At 34.8% G+C, this 27,878-nt stretch overlaps 1 protein-coding gene and 2 long non-coding RNA genes across 4 annotated transcripts in view; 1 reads left to right on the top strand and 2 right to left on the bottom strand.

Annotated features, from left to right (window-relative positions):
- The window catches only part of LOC100743668 (cell growth regulator with RING finger domain protein 1), a 43,576-nt gene extending 16,748 nt beyond the window's left edge, over positions 1-26,828 (top strand). The window contains exons 1-6 of one of the 2 annotated variants that reach the window (XM_003488974.4): positions 9-850; positions 7,274-7,431; positions 23,564-23,735; positions 23,871-24,012; positions 24,323-24,430; positions 24,822-26,828. In XM_003488974.4, the coding sequence (XP_003489022.1) occupies positions 753-850; positions 7,274-7,431; positions 23,564-23,735; positions 23,871-24,012; positions 24,323-24,430; positions 24,822-25,274 (1,131 nt within the window). In that variant the 5' untranslated portion in view covers positions 9-752 and the 3' untranslated portion in view covers positions 25,275-26,828. Of the gene's footprint in view, positions 1-8; positions 851-7,273; positions 7,432-23,563; positions 23,736-23,870; positions 24,013-24,322; positions 24,431-24,821 lie in introns of those variants that run through there. The other variant, XM_012384980.3, reaches the window with a different exon arrangement.
- LOC112212768 lies at positions 21,197-21,850 on the bottom strand. The gene is made up of 3 exons (XR_002946579.2): positions 21,818-21,850; positions 21,530-21,709; positions 21,197-21,448 (listed from the first exon to the last, which is right to left on the bottom strand). It is a non-coding gene; the product is annotated as an uncharacterized LOC112212768 (long non-coding RNA).
- On the bottom strand, positions 22,206-22,779 carry LOC112212769. Its single transcript, XR_002946580.2, has 2 exons — positions 22,432-22,779; positions 22,206-22,312 (listed from the first exon to the last, which is right to left on the bottom strand). It is a non-coding gene; the product is annotated as an uncharacterized LOC112212769 (long non-coding RNA).
- Positions 26,829-27,878: the final 1,050 nt, after the last annotated feature.

Raw genomic sequence — 27,878 nt, 5'->3', positions numbered from 1 at the left:
ATAAGTCGTCCCCACCGCGGTATCTACGACCAGTCTCAAGCAACAGTTAATACGTGGTGGTTGTGTTTATGCGGTCCTCTTCAACCGTGCATGCGATTGTCCTTACGAAACGCAACGAGAATCTCATCATCGAGTCAAAGCAATCTATCGATCGCGTTATCATTATGTGCTACGTATCTCAGTTTACGTGTACCTGTCTCCCTGTCTATCTTTAAAACCCTTGGCACACAGCGTTACCCTCGTCTACGGAGATTCTACGCTATGGTAGACGATCACGTAAATTCAAATGCACGTCTTTTCGATAAAAACATTCGCGACGTTTGAACAACAGAAAAAGAAGAAAAAATCATCCCGTTAACGCGAAATCGTCGATCATTGGCCCGTAATCGATACGAATACATGATACGTACGCGATAGTCCGTGTATCTGTATACGAACACGCGAAATACCAGTCTTGTGTCAGTCGATGAGGTTAGGCTGGCGTATTTACGCAACGAAAATTCGTGTCGTCGGCGTACGGGCACACGATGCGGCTCTGACAGATCGTTCTATCGTCCTTGTTATATCGTTGGTTACACGTCTCAGGGCAGAACGTTGTGTGCAGTGCTTAAGGGTAGCGCCGGATTATTCGTCGTCGACGTCGGTGGCGACTTTGACAGCTTATCTGTTCGAAAAGTGAGGTTAATTCGGGAGGTGTGTCGTTGTGCGTGTGCGTTGACGTGCACGGAGGAACAGCAGGACGATAATATACGATGACGGCGATGTTAGTATCAGTGGCGGAGCTGTCGAACATTTTCTTTGTGCTCGCAGTGTCGATATGCTTCTGCGGAGTTTTCTTGTTTATCATCAGGTATTTATGTCATAGCTTCGGTTTACACTAGAAAAGTGGCACGAATAATTATTAATTGCTCGATTATATATGTTTTTCCTTGTAAAATTTTACTAATGACCTACGCTGCACCTTTTATTCAAGGCGTTTGGCATTTTAATTGTAAAAAGAAACATAGTCAAATAATTTCTGGTATTATCTATTGATACACAATTATGATACATATTGCGATATTTTGAAGAAGTTGTTTTGATCGTTGGTGATATCTCTGCAGATATCGTAAAATTAACAATTATTAAAATACGTCATTTCTCAAACAAGTCGATGATATTGTATATTGCTTTTTTCTTCACTTGTACGTATCATGTTTAAGGATGTACGTAATTCCCATCAATACAAGCATTTCCCCTAATCTCTCCAAAAAAATGTTGTCCGATAACAATGATTAATACGAGTCGCTATCTTCTATTTTCTTTTTTATTGTGGCACTCCTGCGCGCGTTCAGAAACTAAACTGTTAATACTGTGGCAACTCTTTTACGCGAATGAGATTGTACGCGTTAAAAAGGGCGTCAGAATAAATAGAATACACGGATGTAGGTGATTCAATTTTTATTTTCTCATTCGGAAAATATTTGCTCGTTCTTTCTTCAGCGAAATCAGCTCCTGCATATTGCAGCCTGACTTTTGGACCATCGTCGTAATGTTTCGAGAATAATCTCGATGGAAATCATATTTCCGCATATAGAATTGACAAAACTACATCTCTCTAATCTTTCCTTTACTCATCAGTATTGTCGGTTGGAGAATATTCTATGACTAATAGTAAATATTTTGTGTTTTATGAGTCACTGGACCGTAGGTTATCAATTATCAAACTGGTGAAAGATACCATTGCGCTAGAGCAATATTACTCTGTCAATTGGTATAAATTAAATTATCACCATTGAATGCGAAGAGTATCGTTAGAACAGAAAGATTGTGTTTTTCTTCAGTATTACTCCATTTCACTCTCTAGTTTTATCTCGGAATATTATTTGCAAAGTTATTCAATGAACAGGACCCTGCTTTAAACAAATTTTTATTTTAATTCATTGCAATAAATCACATTAATTTTTTTGGTGTCCTTATGTACCAGGACAAAACAGTCCGTTATAATAGGTCTTTTCTTGTTTTTATTAACTTAGCCGTGTATTTTAAATTCAGTTGTATAACATTGAAAAATTTTATTACCAATGGTTAATAAAATAGCTCAACTGTTAAAATTGTAATTAAATTATAATAGAAGGATCAAGGATATCAATGAAAATATAATATCCTATACTTCATAATTGAATATCTAGATACCCAATTCTTTAAAGTTGTTTATATTAACATATTTGAAAGATTGAATTGTAAGGCTTGTCAGACTTTCGTTGAAATATTTAAAACAGAACCGAATTTAGAAATTTTTTATCGTACTATTTATTTTGCACCACCTGTGACGCTTTAAGATCAATTTCTACACGATGTCTCATTTATTGCATTATGAATTTCTACGAGTGAATAAAAATATTAATTTAAACATTAACGGTGCATAGTGTAGTAACTATTTCGTCATTTCACTTTTCTGATTGCATAATATCAATTTATTTTATAATACGATGCCCCTTAGTTTCATAACATTTTGCTACAGTAGCTTAATAAAGATCTAAATGGTTATCTCCATAAAAAGTTGTTCCCCAGGCCAATAATCTTAATAGTGGAGTTAAATTTTGTTTCCTTTTCTGTTTCTTTCTTTTCTTTTTCCCTTTTACCTCACCTCAGAAGTTTCAAGGTTAATTCTATTTCTTTTAATATCTCAAGGCGAGATCAATGAAATCGGCGTTATTCTGTAAGACGATCGTAAAAGTGGACGATAAATTGGCACTTTCAATTTGCTGGTAAAAGTGTGCTGTAGGATAGAGGACACGATGGCTGAGAACAGCTGTTTAAACATGGAAAATCACCGAAATTCTTGTAATCGCACTTGTAGAGTTGACAAGGAATTATTACATTGAAGGCTGGAATTAATTTACTCCAAAATGTAAGATGAATTATATAAAAAAAAAATTGGGTGACCTTGAAATGAACGAAGTTAACGACTGACGAGAGAGTCAGTCAAAGTTCCCGCTAGTCAAAGTTTCTCCTCTTGTCAAAGCAAACAACTTTCTTGCTTCTTCGACAGCGCAAAATTGAGACTTTTGTTTAAAAAATTTGTTTCAACCGTGCAATTTGGAAATCTGGAGAACTTTACCGGTGAAAGTCAAGAAGCAAAATTCCATATAGTAGAACGGTATTTATTGTGACCAAAGTTTAGTTAATGTTAGATTAAATGAACTTCTGTTGATTGAATTCATTTATTTGAATGACGACTCATTGTCTATGAGGAAAATCTATAAATTTAATTTTGTTTTAGATAAATTTTAATTCCTTGCACGAGAGTATGAATTTGTATAAATATCAGTAGTAAGCAAAAATTCATGAAATGGAATTAATATTAATAACTTAACTGTACATGTTTATGCAAATTCATATCTTTACTGGCTGAATTGTAGAAGAAGAATATAACTATAGATTTGTTTTATCCACTTAATAATGTATTATAAGGAATGTTCTATCTTCATTATTTTATATATTTACGAATATCATGTATATTTTTGCCACATTTTCAATTTCTCATAAATGTATAAACATCCATAATGTATCAATAATCAGCGATCTACCAGCTTAATTAAGGACAATAATCGAAACTTTTGAAGGATCATTTCTGAGGCAATCAAGTATTATTTTTTTACGAGATGCTTATCTTATTAGATATGTTTATGGAGAATTTGAAAAGAGATATAAAATTGTTATTTATGACAAGACACTTTCTCGTTTACCTCCTTTTCGAATAAAGTAACAAGTTAGCTGCATGATGGCAATCTGAGGTCACTGAGTGGCATTCAAACAACCTTATAATATTATGATTTATCTCGTTTTATCTATGATTAAATAGAAAAAGCGAATGGAAATGACGAATAAGGTTTTCAAACGTTACATTGATTATGCAATCGCTTATTCTAATTCGTGTACTCGAACCGACGCGTTATTACATTGCAAAATCGGTGATTTGCCAGTTTTGCCGGTCGTTTGGCTTTTTTCTGGAAATGATTTCTGTATACTTTCATGGAAATTATGCAACGCCATTGGAGACGCTTGATCAAACCGTTATTATCTTGCGGTATTCGTTGTTGCTTGTCTACTGCACTACACGAAGTAAATACTTCTCAAGAAAAAAAAAAGAAAAATAAAAAAATAAAATAAAAGAAAGAGAGAAAAACAATATAAATGCAAGAACAGATATATAACATTCCAGTAAATTTCCAAATCTTTGTAGTTACGTATGGCAAGCTATTTTAATGTTTGAAAGCATACAGATATCTATATTATAATTTAACTTTATTCGGTTTTCTGAAATCATGGATTTTGTTACTTTTACATTTTCTCTAAACCAGGGTTAGTAGACCTACCATAAACCAAATGAAAAGTTATGAATTTCCGTGGTATGTATAAATAGTATAATAAACTGAGCTCATTTACACGTGAACTATCCTACCTGGTATCCAAGTAGTATCCAGGTAGTATTCAGGTAGTATCCAGGATAGTATCCAGGTAGGATAGTTCACGTGTAAATGAGCTCAGTTTATTACATACCATGGATACCTGGTATCCAGGATACTATTGTATCCTGAACATTTTACCTGAAATACAGACAGTTTATCAGGTAAGAACCATTTGCTGCAATAATGCAAAGTTCGTTGGACAATTTCGACCTTAAAAGTTAATTTAGTTTTTCACCTTTTCTGTTATTATTAATATAATGACAATTATTTGGTGAAACTGCAAGTCGAAGGTTGAAATCCCGTTATTGGGAATAAGAAGAAATTTCTATGCATTGAGGCATAGGATTGTTTGCGTCGATTGCAAATGAGGAATTCAGAGGAAAAATGGTACAAGCGACATCTATAATTTGCTCTCAAATTCTTTTTCGATAAGTTTCTCTATCTAAGAGTAAAATGTAAAGCTTTAACAAAAGGATCTACGTCTCCAAATATTAAAACACAATCTTGTGGATACAAAATAAAATACTGTACTCTCTCTAGGTAAATATAGATCTTATGTACGGTTCCCTTCACTTATTTCAATTTCGGGTGAAAAATTGACACAAGTGATAGACGAGGATAAAACTGAAGTTTGGTCTTCCCGTGAATATCAAGGTCTGAGCGAACTCTTTCAGGAACTTTCAGTTCCATTTGGAATATTTCTTCGCTCTGAAGGAGCCGCTTAGTCCAGCTGTACGATTCCCAAATCCAGCAGCCTTATGTCAATAAACCGTTAACACGCTTACGTGAAACGTGCGATTCGCCTATTTGAAAGGAGAAAGCCGTCTGAAATTTCAAAGTTGCGTGGTTTACTTTTTACGCTGTCATAAAATAACTTCAAAACTACACAATCGAATTTAAATCCATCGAAACGAAACCGAGCAGGAGTCCCGTTGACGATACTTAAATCGGACATTTTCGAGAACCTAACGGAGGAAATGTAGTGGGAAATTTGATCTCGTGTTCCTTTTGATATCATCGATCATAGGATCGTAGATTGACGAATAATTCGCTGCAACCTTATGTTGCGGTATACGTGCATGTGTTCTCATGGCCGCGAGGTTATTGGCAGTACGCGACCGTTCGCACACTAATTCGCTCCAAAGGATGAATAACGAAGGCAGTTCGATTATTTTAAATATCGAAGGACGGTATAGTCGCGTTCTTTCATTCCAGAGCCTTATCGTTACATTTTATTGGAACGAGGTCTGCTGAAACGAGGCGATACGTTGATTCTTTTTTTTACCAGCTTATAATTATTTCTTTGCATCTTAATGTCGGTAAAAAAAATTGATCAGAGTTCGTAAACATAATTTAAATTTAAAAAGTAGTTGTTTGAAAAAATTCAAGCTCGGTCGAATAACTTATCAAGATAGAACTTATTCGTTGCCTTCTACATTTATTCAAATATCTGATTATTATCTATCTGTACGAGTTACGTTTCTTCTTCGGGAAAGAATAATTTTTCAGATTTTTTTATGAGAATGATTATTTACGTAAAGTAGTTGTTTGAATAAATTCAAAGTCGGTCGAATAACTTATCAAGTTAGAACTTATTCGTTACCTTCTCTGTTTGTTCAAATATTTAATTATTATTTATCCGTACGAGTTACGTTTCTTCTTCGGGAAAGAATGGAGAATGTAGAAGAAGCAGAATCTTTCTTCTAGAATAATTCACCGCGTCCGATTTATTTTTTGCGTCACTGTGAGGAAGAAAGCAAAGGAAAGATGAGAAACTCTCAGCAACTAGCCGATAAATGATTTTCAAACCCGTTAGTTCATACTTGTTAATAGGAAAAGGTAGTATACTGTTATTTCTCGGATGGTCTAATCGTCTCGCGTTCAAGATCGTGCATACCTGCACGTAGGACACTATCGTCGTTTAACTTATAAACAATATCTCGTGTGTCTAGAGAGAGCGGAGTGCTAATTATAAGCTCTGAAGAGCAAATCAAACTTTTAATGTTGAATTATGAATACATTATGCGGAATTGTAAAGTCTCTCGCGAGTTACAAATATTAATTCTTTTACTTCAACGTTTTGAAGCTTGATTAAATTAGTCTATTAATTTAAAAGCGATAATTTCATAGTGCCCTTGTAATACCCTTATAATACTAAAGGAAATTAGGGCATAAAAGTTTGAATGCGAACGACTTCGAAGAATTTGAAAGTTTACTTTGTTGCGAATGTAAACAACTCTAATGATTATATAGCGAACATTTATGCATTTACGAGAAACTTAATGATGCAAAACACACAAATGCACAGAATACACATGATATATTAAAATATATGAAATATTCAATGTACAGTGCTTTATAACATTTAACGATCGAAACATATCTCTGCTTTGTAAGAAATATTTCTCAGAATCAATAGCTGATATCTGTCCGGATGTTTATGCTTCTCGAATCATTTCAAAGGCATTCTCTACGCGAAAATATTTTATATACAAAGCATAACAAAAGGATAATAACGGATGAATATGCACATCATCGACCGAGGCTCTTGCATTCTGCAGTAGAGTCAATCCTTCTCCAATTGACAAACGTATCGCATCGACTCGCAGTCGCAGATTAACCGAATGTGTCAACGTCAGTAAAGCGATTTTTGTATCGTCTTACAGCTTAGCTTCACGTTTCGCTAACCATACCACAAAAATATAAACTTGAAAAATCGAGGACTCAAGAAAAATATAAATCTGCATAAACAGCCACATATTAATAATAAACGACTGAAAATGGTTCGATTAAATGAGAAATCCGATTTCTTTGTACAGGAATATGATCGTGCTTCGTATTCACGGCGACGAATTGATGTTTGGAGGGAGTGGAAGCGTAATGACACATTCGCCGCGCATACCTCAGATGGAGATGATGAAGGTCCATATTCCCTTCACCTTCAAGCTTCACGAAAGTTTCAAGAGCACTTATACCGGTGAGTCTTTTTCTTTCAATTTTCCTTCTTCGCCTCTTTCACAAGTCTGTCGAAGAAATCGCAAGCATGATACTTTCGAATTGATACTGAGAAAGAAATTGAAGAAACGCTTGATTTTTTAAGCTTTTACCCAACTGAATTACCAATTTGAATAATTTCAATGTTATTATCAAAGGAAGAACGATTAAATATATAAAAATTATATAAATATATAAAATTATAAAAAAATTCCTATCCAGTATCTCATTTCGAACGAACAAGAGAGGAGTACACGAATAGTTGAAATATCTAATTAATTGAATATCCAGAGAAGTTCGCAAATTATATTAAAATTCAAGAAATTGATGAATTATCATTCATTATTCTCGCATAATTAACATTCTAAATTAGGAATGTCGTTGGGGAAAAAGACAAACCCGTTTTTGATAAACAGATCGGAGATCGTATCTCGCACAATCGATGTACTAACGCTCGGACGTGTCTCGCCTTCGTTTCATCTAATACTCTCGGGATTAGTATTCGTTGCCGTTTGAAAAGTCGTCAAAATTCACGCGTCGTTCCAAGCAAACCCGGCGATTCATTACGAAGAACTCTATAACTTTTCGAATCTATATCCTCGCTCGCGAATCAACGTTCTTCCGACGATTCTTCTCAACAAGAAATCTTTATTACTTTGCTCTCTACCAACAGTAAGCATCGTTTAAATTTCGCAAGTCTTGGTTCGTTGGGCTAACTGACTCTTGAAAGGAGCAAAACCTCCTTCGCGTCTCGATCGGCTCAAAAGTAGGTTGTAGACACCGCGTAAGAAGAAAAAGAAGAAAAAAGGCGAGACGGTCCTCCCGTTGGTCGTCGCTTGTCGTAATTGGTATGCAGGTGTGAAGATATCTGAAGTTACGAAACGTTACCTTGACCGCTTGGCCAGGTCATTGTGAGTCATTTAACCGGGGATAATTGATCGCGGGCAAGGGATCTATCTCATAATTATATTACTTCGCGCAACACTTTTTAAAATTGCTTCCCATTTCGAGCAAATTCATAGATTAGTATGTAAATATTCGTTTTTGTATGAAGCAAATTTTCTTATTGCACATCGGGGAAAAAAAAGTTTGTGAAATATTCAAATAATTGTATAGCTTGTTCACAGAATTATATTTTTCTTATATTTTTCTTTATTCTTTTAAAAGCTAGATCTTTATACGTATTTTAGGCAGAATTTGATTTTTAGTAGCCCATTGATACAATGGGTGAGATTAATAAAGCGAAGACGTATTAGCTTTAAAAAATTTCAATTACTATTCAAAAGTATTAACGTAGTTGGCGTGGTAACGATTTTCGGAATACGGCGGCTTAAATATGCAAAAACATGCAAAGCATTCATTGTAATATTTAAAGGGTAACACGAATCTTTATTTAGATTCCGCATCTATAATTGTTATGATAAGCACCTACAATTTATTCATGGTAAAACACTTATTCTACGAATAATTTATACTTGATTGATTTATTATGCGAAGGAAGTAAAATCGCTTCGATTCATTATTAACAAATTAACAAGAATTATCTTCATCCGTAAGTATAATTATTCGCAAGTGCTTGACTTTTAAATTCTTACGCAATTTCTGTTTCTCGAGTGCATATTGTTCTTCCCATTGATTCCCGTTACATACATACAGCTTGTGCGGTTTCTTCAAAGCGATAACAGATATTTCCTGAACAATCCATCTTCGGTCAAAAGCACAGTTAAGAAGAAAAAGAAGCTTCAATAGCTTTAGAGTTAACGAATAACCGACGAAGATATATCCTGCACAATGCACACGGTTGAGAACGATCTTCTTCCCCCGCCGTGGTCACGTTTTATTACGCGACCGGTTGATTTATGCTTGACACCCGCCGACCCTCGATAAATTCATTAAACCACGCGTATTCGTGTGATCGCGGGTGTATTTGTTACGCGCAGGGCTAGTCTCTGTTAACCTTGCGAGTGTGCCTTGGATTTTATTCGAACCATGCCACGGACCATGCAGCAACAATGATGGAGCACGTGTCCGATTGTTAATGGAAACTCGATTAATCAGAATGATGATGATCGTCTGCAATAGTACTCTCGTGTATTGCTCTTTAGTATGAAAGTACAGCAATTCGTAAAATTATCTTATGTTGTTACAACTTTTTTCTTTGGATTCTTGTTGGATACGTTCGTCTTCTTTTAATTATGTAAATCTTATAATTCGATCAGGTGTGAGGAAATTAAAATATTCGTAAAATTACGATACATTGATTTTCTTTCAACCGTAGATATTCCTGTGTCCCCGGCTCGTTTAGTATATATCTAAGAAGTTTCTGATATATCTTTTATACCTTAAGTTATCTTTTTCGCCAGTTGGATTAATCATTTCATTGGAACAGCTTCTGCGTGTTATGTGTCCTGTTAAAGAATTCTCTTACGTTAAGAAATCGACAAATGTTTGCTTCATCTTTAAGTTTAGACGAAACTCTAATAAACACGAATATTGTCCATTATTCGCTATCTGATACGAATAAATTTGTCGTCAACATCCGTTCTAGAGAATTACTGATTAACTTAAACGTACGTAAGATAAATGAAACGTCAGAGATAAGTGATATTTTCCTCGTTGATATCTAACTCGAAGACGATAGTGACTCGTTTCTCGTGGAAACGATGAATTTTCCCGGTAAGGCGCCAATAGAGGAGAGTCATGGTGGCAAGGGCAGAGTATTTTCGAATTCCAAACTCGCAGGCAAAGCTGACCATGTAAAACCGTGAGGGTCGATCGCGGAGGTATAGACTGTAGAATCGTTCATCGAGGACAGCGTTTGCTTGTCGGAACACACAAATGTTACGTAAGTTACGTGACAATATGTGTAATAATTTCTACTTGATCCTGTGGAATTATTGATAAACTCAATGTAAGAATTATTAATAAATCTGAGCCACCAGCTGCTTGTACGTGGGTCTTTCTCATCCTTGATAGTTTCGAATAAGGTTCTTCGATCGTTCTTTTGGCAATAATGTACCATAATGGAAAACACATTAATCGACAAGTTGCTGTGTGTTAATGCTGGTCGTTGGCAGATGTTTGAAAATCAATCGTACTTGAACGATGGTTAGTAAGTAAAGTTTCTTAATAATTTACTATGTTTTGAAAAACTCATTAGGATCAATAAACGTCATATCGCTAATGGAGATCTTTCAGAATTTTATAAACATGTAGGTATATCTAGAATCTTCATTTTGCAATGCTTTTTCGACTGGATTCCAATGTAACGAAATCAGATTTGAATTAATAGATATATCTCCAATGAAAGAAACGCAAAGATATGTTTTGCTAATGGAGCTGATTGTCATTCAAAAACAAAATTACAAAAACAAAATCTGACGTCAGACATTGATTAATCCTATAACGACGTAGCTTGACAGAGAGAGAGAGAGAGAGAGAGAGAGAGAAAGAGAGACTCATCAAATGTAGCAACATAAATTTCACATTTTAAATGTCACCGTGTATCTGTATATTTGTTTCTTATATGTAATTAAAGTAATGTATCTTTTGCATCTTGTACAATAGAAATCCGAGAAATTGTCTTCCTAAATCTGAATTCTTCGTCGTTTTATCAAAGGATTAAAAAACGAACGATGTCCTCGAGAATTCCGTAACAGCTCTAAAACAGAACCTTTACCATCGATCGACCGATGGTTGATCGACGTTATGCGTGTCAAGTTCACCGACTCGTTCGAAAAACTTACTTAACAAGCATGTTACGAGTTGCAGCGAGCTAGATGAAAGGCAACGAATCGAAAGCTCATTCATAGCCTGGTATTTTACTGAGCAAATATTACATCTGCCTGCGTATCGGTGAACGGTTGCCGGCACTCTCGGTACTAAATAGCTCTCCCGGTCTCATTGTGCAACATGTAATCGCGATTGAATCGAGAGAGAGAGAGAGAGAAGAGCTTGTGGTCCAGGTTACGAAAGGTAAACCAACCGGTGATGTAATGTTGCGAGTCGATTGCAAGATTCCTTCTTCGACGGGAGAAGCGAGTTAACCTGGTGGTGATCGTCCGCTCGAGACGAAATCTTCTCATGATCATCGCTATTTAGTTCTCGTACTTCTTAACGATGTTAAAGCTTTCGAAACTTGTACGTATCTCGATAATTGCCGCGTTTCGCAGTTCCACGTTTCAATTTAGTTGTTTGGCGATTGCTACATTGTAAATGTAGGATGGAAGAACGAAAATGATTCGAAATAATGTCTCTAGGATAATATGGACGAATATACTTAATAGTGATATTAGTAATTAGCAACGTCGATATAAGTAACGTATGAGTTTTATAGCAAATCCAATGGAGTAGAGAAGTTATAAAGTAGATTTCTATTTACTTTTAACGTAACGTATGTTATCTTCATTTGTGTACATATTTCGTATTTCGTGAATATTTTACTTTCTTGTCATATTATGTTGCTAAAAGATATCTTTCCTCATGGCGTTGAATTATGAATAACGTCAGGATGTATGTTCCATAACTTCAGGTAGCATAGTGAAGACCTTGTTCTTATTTTTTGGCTCCCATCTTGTAAATTCCAGCCTTGTTCCCATATACCAGCCTTGTTATATGTTCAAGATGTACATGAGTATGAATAAACTTGGTGGGCACTTAGTGAATCATCAACGTAATAAACGAGTTATTAAAAGAGTTAATTCCATTAAAGGGACATTAATAATAATTTAATTACTTGTTACACAAGATGAACTTCGTAAGAGGAATTATCATATTCATCTGGAATCTAGAGTACAACAATTATTTCTTCATCGGTTCAAGTTATCTTACTTTCGTTTCTTAGAATTCTTTCTTTCATTTCTTTGAACGTATTTTTAAGTCCCAGTTCTAGTATCACGCAAACGTGACAGATTTTATTACGGTATCACATGTCCCAGAACCATGTCGTTATTAGACGACTATACCACGTACGTTCAAACTAACATTTAAGATAAAAACATTCTTACTCCCTTTCCCAAGCAATAGATAGCAGCAATCTCCTTCAATTTCAATCTCATTTCTATCATTTCGAACATGCTGTGCTTTTTTTTGATGATCTTGCATCTATCATATTATATCCATCGTATTTTGCTATCGCTAACGAATCTTTTAGTTGGAGGAAAATATATAAACCAATGAAGTATGAAGCCTACGTAGAAATTCGTTTCACCTATCAAATATTATAGCGAATACCGTACAATTTTCGTGTTCAATCTCAAATAAACGTTAGAATAAATCCTCTTCCTTCGGATCTCCAACTTCTTTTGTTTCATCGTTTCTCTTTTTGCATTTTTTTTTCTATTCCTCTCGTGACGTGTCCTATTCTCAAGCAAATAGAGTGCGTCGTTTTCAGGAAATTTTTTCGCAGGCACGTACTCACGAGCATCGTAGCGTGGCGTCGCACATAATGCAACATCCTGTCGAATCATTGCTTTTGTATTACGTAAAACGCCGCCCGGTATACGAGGGCAGGATAAAGAGAGAGGAGGAGAAAAACGCACACTGCAGCGCCGTTCTTTTTCTTCTCCTCCTTCTCTTTTTCACTTCTTTTTCAGTCTTTTTTCTATTATTATACGCGTGTCCCTGGCCAATTGCACAGAAATGAACTCGCCGACTGCAATTATCCTCGCGAGTGAGTTCTCGACCGCCTCCTACTTTCATTCTTGTTCCCACAATACATAATAGGCTGTATTGTTAGAAAAGAAACTAGACTACTCCTCGCCCTTTTACCAACTAGAAGTAAATTCTTCTCTTTTCTTTTCATATATATTTTTTTCTGCTCGTCTATATCCCGTTACGTCGTCTGTAGTCGCTTCATCGAATATGAAATAGTAACTGAACTGCTCGTAAATTTTCTCCAAGGAATCATATAGCACAACTTCTCGCATGAAGACAGTTTTAAAATAAAATCTCTGTCAACCAACCATATATTAGCAAAAAACTGTCATCTTATTAAATTTGTTTACGGAGTTCTGTGAAAAAATATTTACGTGAAAAGTGTTACTTTCTCAACAGTATCGTTTCTCCTTTTATATTATACTATTATATTATACTTTTTATACTTATATTATACTTTCTTTATACTATTATATTATACTTTTTTTATACTATTATATTATTATACTTTTTATATTATACTATTATATTATACTTTAAATATTATTATATTTTATATTATACATTTTATATTATATTATACTGAGCTACGTTCTTTTAACTACCAAACAACACAAAAACCAGGAAACCAACGACATCATACTCATATTTTCTTCCTTATAATCTCCATGCAAAGTCAGTTAAGCTTCTGGAGGAAGCGTACAAAGTAGAGGATTTGTTCATCGATCTCTTTATCGAATCCCAAATGAAGAAGAACGGCGCCCTTGAAATTTTAAATTACAATCGCGTTGATTCAAACTTCTCACTCAGCGCATTTAGCCGTGTGAAGAATCGATTTTGATGTGCTGATCGAAGCACACGGTGAAGAATCTATTTTAAGAAATCGAGTTATGCGGTAAATATTCCCCTGCATATATGCACACATGTACGTATGTACGTTTTGTTTGATTTGTCTTTCTGTGTTGGATCGATTGAGAATCGGACGAGAAACGTCAGAATAATTTTAGAAAAAGGACACTCGAGAAGCCTTAAACGGGAACGATCGTAACACTGTAACGTGTAAGATAACGGTTCCTGCCGCGCAAAAAGAACGGTTTCTCGTTTGGTTGCCAAAGTCACAGTACATGTCAGAGTTTAGAAATGTGCTCACGTAAGAAATTATACGTTCTACCCACTATTGGTGATTTATGATCCTCTCAGAATTGTAGTTTCATAGGTAATGATTACACTTGCGCTTTTTTTAGAACAGGTTTTAAACAGAGAGATTATTCGTTTAAAAAGAACCAATTGTTACATTCAAATGATTTTTCTGTAGCTAAGAATTTTTCAGATATTACAGAAAATACGTTTCAGATCCATCAAGAGTTGTTTTCATCCCCTTCGATATGGATCTTGGATTTTCGTTAAAATTTAGCCATTTACGTTTAAAAATGGTCAGGAAGTTATCAATTCTAAAAATGTTATACCGAGCTACCACAGTCTTGATCTTTTTATATTTTCACCTTTTTCATATTTTCCAAGAAGCGATAATTTTTTTGTAATTAACATTGTCTAGTAATCTTCTTTAAAAATCTACATTTCTCAATGTCAGCTCTGAGTCTCCACTCCTCTTTTCACTTTTCTTTATTTTCATGGCTACCGTATCCAGCTTCGCAGTACAAAGTTAACAATGGCGATAATAAATTATTATTGTTATTATTATTATCTATTTAATTCTGGCTTTTTTGCTTTGAATGGCTTTCAGTTATCGGCCTTGCAACCGTACATAATCTTTATCCAATACAACAATAATGATAGTGAATTGTAATGAATAAAGAAGTATGGAATTCGATAAAAATTTCATAAGTCGAGAAAACAAAGACTCTCCGAAGTGGAAGGAAAGGAAAAGCGAACGGGCACAACGCAAATAAGAGAAATTTACGTCAACTTGCTCAAGGCATTTTTGCACCTACAATGACCTACATAGTTCTGTTGTTTCTCTAGTCAATACAAGAGTTTCTTCTTCAAGGAAAAAGAAGCGTACACTAACTAACGACTATTTTTGCACAGTACGCATCCTTTCCATCTCTTCTAAGCTTTTGTAAATTTACACACGACAAATATTTATGCCATTTGTATCCACTCGGGATTGAGAGAATTTATATTTTATCCTGCACGACTTAGTTTTTCTTTTTCCTGTTTTCCTTTCATTTCTTGGAAGCTATCATAGAACTGATATGAAAAAGAAATGACCGTGTCTTTTTTTATAGTTAGTTAATTGCAGATATCATGTATATCGCAATTAATTTAATTAAATTAAAAAATCGCAAATTTAATTAAATTAAAAAATAAGTTGTTACGTGTAAAAAAATGTAATGAATGTTTTTCTATATTCTATATATATATATTTCTATTTTCTATATTCTATATATATTCTATATACGAAATTGATGATCTAATCGTAAGAAATCTAGTTTATCACGTGTATTGCGTACATCTTAAATCCATATTTTTTTACGATATACTTTATGATACCGACTTGATAAAGTCTTTTTAAATACTGAAAATCCAATCAGCAATGAAGGCGTTAACCTATTCATTAAGTTGCTTCCTAATCAAAGAATTCTATATTCGTAGAATTAAAATTTAACAAAAACGAATCAATTTTAGTTAGACCAATTTCGATTCTTACAATTCCTAGGAAAATTGAAACAACACATAAAAAGTAGAAAATAAATAAATTACTATATTGCAAAGATTGAATGAGTTAATATTGTTCGTGATAATATTCGCGGTAAAAATTCTATTTGGTAAAAGGTCAACAAGAATCAGCGAGCAAAGTTAAAAAAGCGGACAAAAATTCCGAGTGAGCCTAATGAAGATTGTAAACTGCACAGAGCGACGGAGCTTTAAAGATCAGAAACCCAGCGGAGAATTGTAAATGAGTCGTCAAGTGGTTGGAGCAATTAATGGCTGCGGCTTGCTTTCGCATATATTGTACTGCAAACGTTTGCTTGTGGAAGCGCTAAAGAGTTGCAACAATAAGAGCAAAATAAAAGTCAGTGCTTTCACACTTCATGGTCACGCGAGCAATTATCATCTCCCCTTTGTTCCTTTCATTCAAATGAGAATCATAAACTTTTAAATTATTGGTCATAGTTTCATTTACGAAACAGTTTTTAAATTGTAATTTAATGTAAAATGTAATTCAAATTGAAATAATTCGATTGCATTATTTTGATCTGTTTTTCTTGATAAAGAATTAACGTAGTATTTGGAAGAGATAGACAATTTTTTGCTCGAATTATTAAAATTAGTCTTTGACATATTTACAGATTTTCAAATGCCTCAGAACTTCTGCATATGCACCGATCTCTTTTCTTTTTCTGCAACATCGCCTTCTACTGATACTAATAATATCATACCTGTTAATTCAAGGACGAATAATATCATACTTTCGTAATAAATCTATTGCAATAGAAAGTTCCATTAACCGAGCATGGCCGAGTAAAATCGCAGAAACAAATCTACAGAAAGGAAATCTTAACTCAAGTATCCAAGACCTCTTAAAATACCAAAAATAAAGCTACTTGAATTGAATCTCGACTCAGACCATCGATCCACCAAAATGCAGTGCAATGTTGAAAGATAAACAGATGAGAATAAAATACAAGATATCTTAACTATAAAATAGATTTACCTTCTAAGAAGATTATAGGATATTTAATTATATCTTAATCAGTCTTATCGACATTTAAAAAATACGATTAAATTATAATAATCCTCTTAGCATCCATAAACATCCCATTTACATCCTCTTAATTGATTCACCATTCTTACAATACACTTAATTGCTCAGTATTCTCTAAAAATTATCATCGAGCTGCCTCAAATCGATTATTTGACATTACTACTAGCCAAGCCTGTTGGTCGACAAAGGTTTAAGATCTTTCTTGGCACAACTATGATGTTGAGTTTTATTGAAATAGAAGCATAATTATGTACCAGACTATGGATATTTATACAAACTTATTTGTTTTGTAGTCTAGTCGTAAATTTGTACTCTAGTCAGTGAATCTACTCGCAAATTTGTTTCACCTATTAATAATATAAAAAATATTGTACTTTGGTTAGTTACTTATTTTTGTACCGAGCGTGCATTCTATTTATTTTTTCATCTTTAAATTCCCACGGATGCATAAAAATCCGTAGTCTAACGATCAGATATATCTCATTATTTTCATAACTGTTTTTCCTTATTGTACGCTACTTTATCCGTATAATATGCTTCAACGAATATGCTTCTAACATAGACAGATACTGCCTTTCTCCGTAATCCTCCAGTATCTCTGGCTAACTATAATCTATCATTTTTGTGGAGTAATGCCTCCAGTTTCCGCGGCGACCGGACATGATTGAAGCGCGGTTGCGTGTTCAGCAGCCGGCTTATTCCACGAGAGGATTTCGACATCGTTTGCTCAAGGCTAGGAACTATTACACGTACATATGACCGATCGCCAGTCGCCGGTTTTGGATCGGTTTCTCCGTGTTGTTGCGATCGCCCGAGCAAAACGATACGAAGAATGCTACTAGTCGTAGCGTACCAACATCTTGTATAAAATGGAATAACAAGAAAAACCCGGCTTGTCGTACGTGACTCTCTGGGCGTAGAACAATCAAGGTCGATAGAAACGATCATATGCCATTTATGTAGGCCTTTCTGTTTCTGCGGATATATTTACCCTGATATATCACGCGTTCTTTTCTGTTCTAATCGAACGTGCGCTTCGAGTAGATTTTTACGCCCGATCTTATGTTTCTTATCGTTATGTATGTAGCGGGCAACAACAATGAATTGACGCTATATATCAATTACGTCACGCAATATCAGAAGCTAAATTGATTAAGTCCATTTTCTGAAAGTATCGTTGCTTTAGTATCACAATTACATGACTCTTGTTTCATTCTTTACAGACTAAAGAATTAACTTCGATGGAGTTCTCAATTATAATTGAACATGTATAGGTAACGTATTATGGTAGATATTATTATTATTATTACAACCGATATTATAATCTCAAGAATCGAAATAATCTGCTATTATCGCTTATACATACATAGATATGTTCGTGAAATGATCCCAAGTTTTAGATTTGTATATATGTACGTTTGATAAAAATAGCGTAGTTGGTACGGTGGGATGAACTTCACTGTATCTGCAGTGATGATGACTAACTTGGTATATATCTTGACTTAACTGAAGAATTCACTTTTATCTATTAGATTTCTAAGTAAGTCAAGGTCAGTGTGTAGACGGTCAGTGCTGATCGGCAAAAGGTTGGTATTTGGATTCATCGTTCTACAAAAATTAGATAAACCTTGATCTCTTATCGTTTCTTGCAATGAAGCAATAATCAGGGAAAAGTTAGACACTGTATTTTTACTAACTAAAAAGATATATGTATACATAAAGTATTTAAAATAGAGTACTCAGTATAATATTTAGTACATGATGCAAATTTCACTGCGTTTGAAATCCGGTTATGATGATCAGTTCTCTCCATCGCCTATATTCTATAAACTTTCCATTAGCGAAGGAAGTGATAATCTAGTGCTCTCGGCACGAGTTTAAGTATCAGTCTAAGTATTCAAGTTTGTGATTCGCGATGAAAAAATTGTAGAAGAGATCGATCTCTCGGAAGTCGTGTTTTCCCCGAGGCAATTAAAGTTCGGTGGTGACGAGCGACTTTTTGACACTGCGTCGTATGTCTCCTTCTGTTTTCCCAATTAAAAACAACGAAGACAAATGTATGACGTAGCGAGAACACAGCGTCGAAAAATCGCTCGACCTTACTGTGCGCCTAAACCATGCAGAAAAAGCAGACTTTGAAAGAGCAAGTACGTTCTTGTTGCCATTGCCTGGAATTCTCTGGCTGAGTGGTTGAGTCACAGTTCAAACAGGGGAGATAGAAGCCTCGAGTATTACTCGAGACACATAGCAACCCATCGACGAGACAAAGAGGCGGAGATACTGGTTTCCATCTTACTGCTATAGGATAAAGGGATATAGTCGATAATATTAGCAAATTTATTTCGAAATTAAAGTGGACACGAGATCGATTAATATGACTAACGTTGAATTGTAACGCGCAATAAAGAGATTTATCAGGAAGCAACTTCGAGAATGTCCATGGGAATCTTCGTTTCTACATATCTTTAAAGGAATTAACGTTTTGTTTTGCTTACCGTATTCCGCTCGATTTTATAATCATTGTTTCATTCATGAAAGTCTCGTGAATCACCATTTCCGTTTGAGCTTGTGTCCATCGAAGAAATATGTGACAACGAGAGGAAAGGGGAAGGAAACAAATGAAAATTAATTCACGTCAGTACGAATTCATTAGCAATCGATAAGATTATAATTAGCGGTTGTTTAATTATCATCGTTCTCACTATCTCTTAAAATAAAGGAACGCCGACCTTCGATTCTATTTTTATTATTTGGAATCCGCAAATGGATAAGAAAAAGTAATTTCACAATTTCACCAGGTTACGTAGGTGTTACGGTAATCGCATTCGTGCTCAGCTACCATTGCACTGTACGTTCTGTTTGCCCCGTGAACGAAAGAGACGGGTATGTGCACGCAAAATGGTCCGATTTCCACGAGTAGCTGGTGCAACGGTGCAACCAAGCGAACGGATTAGTGGGTTTGTTCTGATTATGCAATGACATTTGATAATCGACTATTCCACGCTGGCTGTTATCATCATAATTCAGTCGGCTTTATGGAACAGTCGCTTTTGTTCCTTTTTCTCCGCGTAGCAGTTTATTGAACTGGACATTAATTGTATTATATATTATATATACTGATTTTACATTATTGCGGCTTTATATTATATTTATATTACAGCTTTATATTAAGAATTTTAATATCACTTGTAATTGGTACCATTCCTATTTTACAATCGTCGTACAGTAACGCAAAAACTCAGCCATTAACGCGAGTATGGTAAACACGAAGATTCCTGCAAAAAATAGCAAACATGTTTCTTTAAATTCGTAATAACGTAAAGTAAAACTCGCAACATTCTCTAACGGATTAATTTTGAACGCAAACTTCCTCGATAAATATTTTATTAAAAACCGACTTCACTTAGAAAATTGAAAATATAGATTCTATGGGAAATACGAAAGAGTTTCAAGGCTTAAAATTTCCAGCAACGTAAAGTAGAGCTTCCAATATTTTCTAAGCGACCAACTTCGAACGCAGACTTCTTCGATAACTATTTAACGAAAACCGACTTCAATTAGAAAATGAAAATATAGATTGCGAGGAAGATACGAAAGAATTTCGTGCCACGAAACCGAACCACTGAACTGTACTTTGGAATTCGGGTTAATTACAGTCCTATAAATCAAACACTTGAAACTTAGATTATCATTAAATTTTGCCCCTATGAAAAACCAATTTTGTCAAAAATAAATAGCTATATTGTCGGTACATGGTCCACTATCACCTACCGAATGGCAAGAGATTTATGTGTGTTCACTTTGTCAAACCGTGGGTGATCATAGTGCAATATACTGTGCAATTGCAGTTGATCTGGTTGGCTGACTGGCCTTTCACCGATCCATTCCATCGTTGTATGTACCATTCGACTAATCGATCATGTTGTATTCGACGATCGGAAAGGTTCGCGAATCCTCATGATCGAGATAGGTCAGTCATTGACAATTCTACTGTTGAATACAAACAGAACTTCAATGTCAACCGTAAGCTTTTAGAGCCTGTAGTGAACTTATTTTAAACTTTGCACGGTGTAAGTTTCATATTTTAAATGTCACCATACGTAACGCAATAAATATTTTGCTTTCTATAAACAATCGCAACAATGATGCACATATTTCTCGTATCTGATAGCAGAAGAAGATAACTATTCTGCAAGTTATCCATTTTCAATTCTTCGTTATCTTATTACATCGTTAAAAAATAAAACTATCTCTATTTAAAAATTGACTATTTCCGTTCTGAAGGCAATATCAATTCTCAAAATTTACCGTGGCGTCGGCGATTTTAGATATAGGAAAATAAAATTTAAGGAGCACGTTAGTTAAAGCTCTTACTTTATTTACGCGTTTTGCACAAAAAGAGCTTACATATTCCGAGGTCTTTTTACATTCAACAGTTCAATTTAGTTCGACTTACGTTAAATCATTTCTTAGGATTGACTCTATGCAGGATGAAGCTCTTCGAAGAGAAGCTTCGTTTGCAAACTTTGATAGAATCGAGAAATCAGATTTCTGGGATTTCTAATGTCGAAGAACGCACTCGACGGATGTCTGGAGCTTTTTGTTAAACTCAAGACTGTAACATTCAGTATTCAGATTAATATCAGATTATACAGAATATTCTAGAGTTTCGAACGTTTCAGGTATACTAGTCTACCTTGCAAAAGTCAGACTCGTGTTCCCTTCAGAACTTCTAGGATATCATTCATGAAGTTTGACCCACATCGCGCAGCTCATTATCACAGCCTACGTGTTAAGTCTTTGCCAACCACTCCAGTTATGCTTGACCAGCCATGCTTTAACTCGAAATTGTGCAATTTTGCATTTGCCATATCACCTGGCAATAGGAGAAAAAAATATATGAGAATATAAGCTGAACCTTGCGGCGCATCCAAGTTGCATTAGAATTGTTGCGTTGATGTAAAAGTTTTATTTTTATATTTACTGTCTGCTAACACGAATGGCTCTGCTATGCTTTGTACCCGTATGAACACAAGTTTAAATGCAGGTAACTCGACTAATCTGAACCTTCAGATCGTCGGTTTGTGGATCACTGATCGTCTCAAGATGAACTCTGTTGCAAGACCTCGCGTAGACTCGATCAAAGCGCGACTAAAAAAGAACTCTGTGTTCTACTATTTCGTGGCTTCGTAGAATGGCCGATTTGATACTTCGTCTGTGTCGGAGTCTACCACGTTAGACGATCCATCTTGACAGCTTTCACTTTCGTTCACACCAGCCCCGCGTGATCTCCAAACAATCTCCCCTTGATGGTAGCCTCTCCGCGAACGACGAGGATTTTTGGCTAGTCTGCCTGTTTGAACCTCGAATTGAGAAGTGACTCGAGGTCCAAGACCCGAGATTACGAGATTCAGGTCATGATCCTCCGCTTCCTGCGTCGTTTTCCGCCACGAAACGTCGCCTGCAATTATTTCTTTCTCTTCTCGAACACAACGATTCGTTAATTCGCTTGGTAAACAGATCTACTTGTCGTTTTATTAGCATGGATAAGTGTGACAAGGTTGACGGAAAGGTTTATGGATATACTACACATATTACCTGTTAGAGCTCAGAATTATAGTTGACGTCAAAGAGTTTAGAAAGGCCGTTCTCGAGATACGTGGTACGATGACTCATTCGAGGAATAGTTATACACATTATCACTTCGCAAAGTTCAACGTATCCCATATCGCGTATAAGCAGTGTAATTATTGTAAATAGTTGCGTTTCGAATGTTATACGCCTCGACTTTCGTACGCTTTTAAATCTAAATTTAATTGATAAAAGATTAAAGCTTCGAAATAGTTTCGTCATCGTCTCGAATTAATTTTCTCGATTTGATTTTCTTCAATCAGTTTCTCGACAAGCAAGAAGATGGCATAAAGAATTCCAAGATAACGCTCGTAACTTCACATCACTTTCCTCCATTTTTCAATTTATGCAGTTGATTAGTACAGCCTTTGAAAGGCTGATATGACGCAGCTGCCAGCCAATTATTATATTGAAACACAAGAGATCTAGATAGTAGAACCAGAGATCGTAAATGGTACTCTAATAACCACGAAACGAGTAGGGTTCCTAGGTACTCCTTCACAGAGAACAATGAGCATTCGCGAGAATTAGACCTGCAGGAAGTACGTTGTGGTTTGTCCTCTCACGCATGACCTGGAAACCCCGTTGGCCGAGATATCTTGGAACCAGACGAGAGGGAAAAAAAAGGTTGAAAGTAGGCTTGTTACATAATCATTTTGAGTAACGTCACGATGTGAAATAATACGGTTAACATATCGCTGCGAAACTCTTTTCTTAAGTTACTCTCAGCTCTTATTATGTTACAATAAAACGAACGTTCAGTAGTTATATAGTCATTCCACTAGCTTATGATTTTCCATGATCTTCCATGATTATCTAGTAACCGTAGAATGTAATGAATGTATTACTCGTATAATAATCATTTGCGCGAATTAACGATGATATGCTCGAGGAGAAAATTTAAAAGCAATAGAACTATAAATTTAGTCAGTAAAAGGTAGGATTCCACGCTGTAACAGTAACAAATGATCTGTAAATATCTTTTTATTTATAAGAATATATCTTTTATATGAACAAGTTGTAAATCTTGTAACATTATTGATACATCACCCTGTATATAGGTATAATACTAAAATGTCCTCTTACTTTCTTGTTACAGAGGTAGAATGCGAAATATCAAGTCAAGTCGAGTACTCTCTGCAGGCGCTTTGGGGCGTCAGTATAAGGGAACTTCACTTGGCGCTTTGGAAACCTTGGAGCACCCTTAGAGACGCGTCCTTGAACAGCACTCTTCTCCAAGGTCACGCGCAGTATCTCACACCACTACAAACGTATCCTTTTATAAAATAATTTTAATTCTTATTCTTTTTTTTTTTTAATTATCTTTTGTAATTTGTAAACATTTGTATCGTAATTAACATTACCGTTAATGGTACCACTGATAATTCCTTGATTGAGAAATACAGTAGACAACCACACGGGGAAGAAACATTGAGATTGTCGCTTCCGGCACCAGAATTAGAACTTGGGACACCACCTAGACTTTGTTATCCTTTAGTAATCTTCTTAACTCGCAGGGATAATGGAGATCCTCATCCAGACGAGACCGTGGGTATCTTTTGAGTTTTTACAAAAGCATCGGTCATCTCAATTGCTAATTTATCGTAGAACTTTTGTGAAACGATTTAAATTCTGTAAATACAATGATAATTGTAATGCGGAAAATAACGTATAACTGAAAATGAAATGCAAAGGAGCAACTACTTTAATGTATATTGTCGAAATATAACAAGCGTTGCGTGACTCGATTACAATCTTATTGCCATTAATTAAACTCGGTTTTCTATTAAACCAAACGGACATTTAAATACAAATACTACAACTGCATTAGCTTATTCGGTTTTGTTTTCCTTGCAAGGTGGCTCTGGTAAACGTTGTCCACATCAAAGACAGCGTGTGCACTTTACCAACCTCGATCTTGGCGCAATATCTAAAACAGGCAAATGGCCAGTTGTCTTGTCTTAAGGTAAGTCTCTATATTCAAATTCAACATCAGGAAAACCACTCGAAAACTTCCAAGTTTTATATATTGCATTATATACTTTTATATGTTAACGTGATAAGAAATAATTTTCTTCAAAGAACTAGTTTATACTTGTTCTATAACAGTGTATATAAGTATAACAGAACATTTTATTGCACAAAAGTTGAGTTTAGAATATAATAAAATAAAATTGTAACGATAACTTATCACTAACTAATCAATTTTTTAATCATTTTCTTGTATTGTATCTGGTATCTGATACCTATATAAAGATTGAAGATTTTACGGTGGTTTCATAGTTTTATGAGACACACCATATTTCTATCTCAAGCACAAATTAAATTCTGTACTGATAAAACTATTTCTGTTGCAGCAACTATACCTAGCTACCGGTAACTCGACGAACTATGATGAAGGAGACGTGTCTTCGGGTCTAGGCTCAGCTCTAGCCCTCGCAGAACCTTGTAACAACAACGGTAGCTCGACTAGAGGCGCATTGGTTGCCTCCGGGACCGGCGATCCCGAGGGATCGTTATGGAACACTGCCGGAGAACAACTCTGCGTCGTTTGCCAATACTTTCCTCTTTCGCGTGCTCTGTTGCCTTGCAGACATACTTGTATCTGCGCATCCTGCTTTGGCAAACTAGATCGGTGTCCAATGTGTAGAAGCCCGATAAAGAGTTATTTCTGCATCAGGGGCGAAGAATACATGCCCTTGGAGTCAGAGATCAATCCCTGCAAACAGAGGCAACCGAGCCATGGACCCACTCACTGGCTTCACGATTGGAACGATAGACTCACAGATTTTCTTGGATTCGCACGATAGAATACTTGGTATTCTAAAATGTTTAAAATGTACAGCGTGCAGAATACGATAAAACGGAATGATTGTCATTTGTTTATCCAACTGCTTGAGAAAGTTGTACATTTTGGTTGGAGAATAGTTTATTTGGAGTCTTTAATTCCTGTGAATTGAATCGAAGTTTGATGAGAGGGAAGTCCTTGAATAAGATCATTACAAATTTCTTTTAAGGAAGAAATCTGAGAAAGATAGGCAGGGCATTAATTCATATGGAAAACAGTAGGAAGAACGGAGATATTACAAGTACAAGAAAATGAAATTTCTGAACAGAATTATCATCTTTGGACTCGTGAGATATTGATATCTTTTTTTCTTGATGAAAGTTTTATGGAGAGTTAAATGAGCATGAGTGAGTCATAGTTGTGATAATTTATGATTCCCTCAGTTCGTTACTTGTATAATTTTCAGAAAGTTATCGTATCTCTTCTATTTTTATTAATTGTATGTCTCTGCCGTATAAGTTAAATAGAATATATTACTCTGTTGGGCGTTTGAATGATCTTCAATGATTGAGGAATTTAAAAAAAATGGATAATTTGTTAACGTCCAAATATATAGAAAACAAAACGGAAAATGTTTGATAAAAAAGAAGAAGTACAGAAAAACGTTTCAGATTTTTATCGCGTAACGTTGTATAAATATTTAAGGTGTAAATACAAGATACAAATAAGACATGTCCAACTTTAAGATGTAATTAATAATTAAGTTATTGATATTATTTCATACGATACGCAGATTTATCCAGTAGCTATAGAAACATTAGTTCCGATATGCATGCCTTTGAAGTATTCTTTCCCTATTTCTCTTTTTATCTTATACAAATTGAAGATATTTTTTCTCTTCCGTAATGCTCTGCCGTCCATGCACAACGATAGAGCTAATTCCCCTAAGGTTCTTTTCAAAACAACATCACACGAAAAAAGAACGCTGCTAAATTAATTTAAGAAGGATATTACGTTAACGTTTAAACTGTAAATACACAGACTGTGATAATTCTAATAATATCTATTATTATAAACCAGATATATGAAAGAGTCCTGGATGGGGGACACAACAAAGAAGAAGGAATTGGTACGAAAGAGGAACATGAAATCATTTTCAGATTTCGCATTTGATACATACGTTAGCCTTTTTTATATCTTTTTGGCACTTGCATAAAGAATGATGATACTCTCTTACTCGGGCTTTGCAATGAAATCAAAATTTCATAAAATTTCTTTAAACAAAATTTTTTTTATGACAACAGAATCAGCAAGATTATATTTAAAAAAATTATTTACTTATGATAATAAGATATAATTGCAAGCCTCAATATGTGAAAGAACGAGAGTATTTGGGATTAGACATGTTGATTCAGCAGTAAAGGCCTCTAAAGTCAATGTTATTGTAGTCGAAGATCTTTTCGTATTATAATTTATATTTTATTTAGTAAGTATGTAGCATTTTGATAATGCGACAATGTCTGTATGTGAGAGAACCTGTATATAATTTATTTAATAAAGCGTATTCATGCTGTCATGCCCTATTGTTCATGAACGCATGCATCCTGACAACGAGAGTTACATTTCTAAATATAGAAATATAACTATTAAAAAATAGAATAATTTATTAATTGTTTAATATTTGTCCTAGATGTTTAAGAAAAGCAATTATCAATCTTGGACTTTCTTCGCATTATCGCGGATATTTGCGATATATATAGTCAGAGATGAAATGAGTGTTTACGCACGTAGTTCTAGTTATTTCACAGTACAGGTGCTGCACCATGCAGCCAAGTATTAAAAGGAACGAGCATTAGCATATACAAGAACCTATAAAATTAGGGATCTGCCTTGTTTGATTGCAATTTAGCATACATAAGAACCTATATATTTAAGTTTTAAGTTAGGGATCTACTCTGTTTAGTTGGACACTAGCATAAACAAGAACCTATTTAATTGTACAGTTCTATGAAAAACTTCATATCTACTTCTCTATCCGAGCTAGACAAGTATGAGAATGACAAAATCGCGCAATAATGAAATTAATGGTAAGTTGCCTAAGAAGGAGAAATAAATAGTTTACTATATTTTTTTAGAGAAAAAAGAAAATATTCACTTTCAAACGATAACGGATCAGTGGAATGGTGCAGTGACTTTAATATATTTTTTACACACGATAATGTGTAGATTTAAACATTAAATTTACTTTTTTCGGGATAATGTTTTTGTTATGGTAAAACCTAAATATCAATGTTTTAATAATAGATCGACGAACAGTGAATAATATTTTTGATAAAACATATGTATCTCTGGTATATGTTTTACATGCATGTTCATTTACAAAAACAATAAAAATAGAAAAAACAATTGACTATTGATAAGATGTAAAGACATGAACACGTAACGGCTAAATTGTGTAACCCCGTAACTAACCATGCTTTTTATCCATCTTACTTTCGTTACTGGTGCAAATTTATTAATTCTATGAATTTTGATATTGTTAAAGTTAAGAGGATTATATTAAGATGAACATTTCAAATTATATTAAATACAGACGACACCTCTCATTTGGCATCCAGTGAAATAA

This window comes from Bombus impatiens, unplaced genomic scaffold, assembly GCF_000188095.3.
Source record: "Bombus impatiens unplaced genomic scaffold, BIMP_2.2 scf_0317, whole genome shotgun sequence".
Classification (NCBI taxonomy): domain Eukaryota; kingdom Metazoa; phylum Arthropoda; class Insecta; order Hymenoptera; family Apidae; genus Bombus; species Bombus impatiens.
This window is presented reverse-complemented; position numbering and strand designations above follow the sequence as displayed.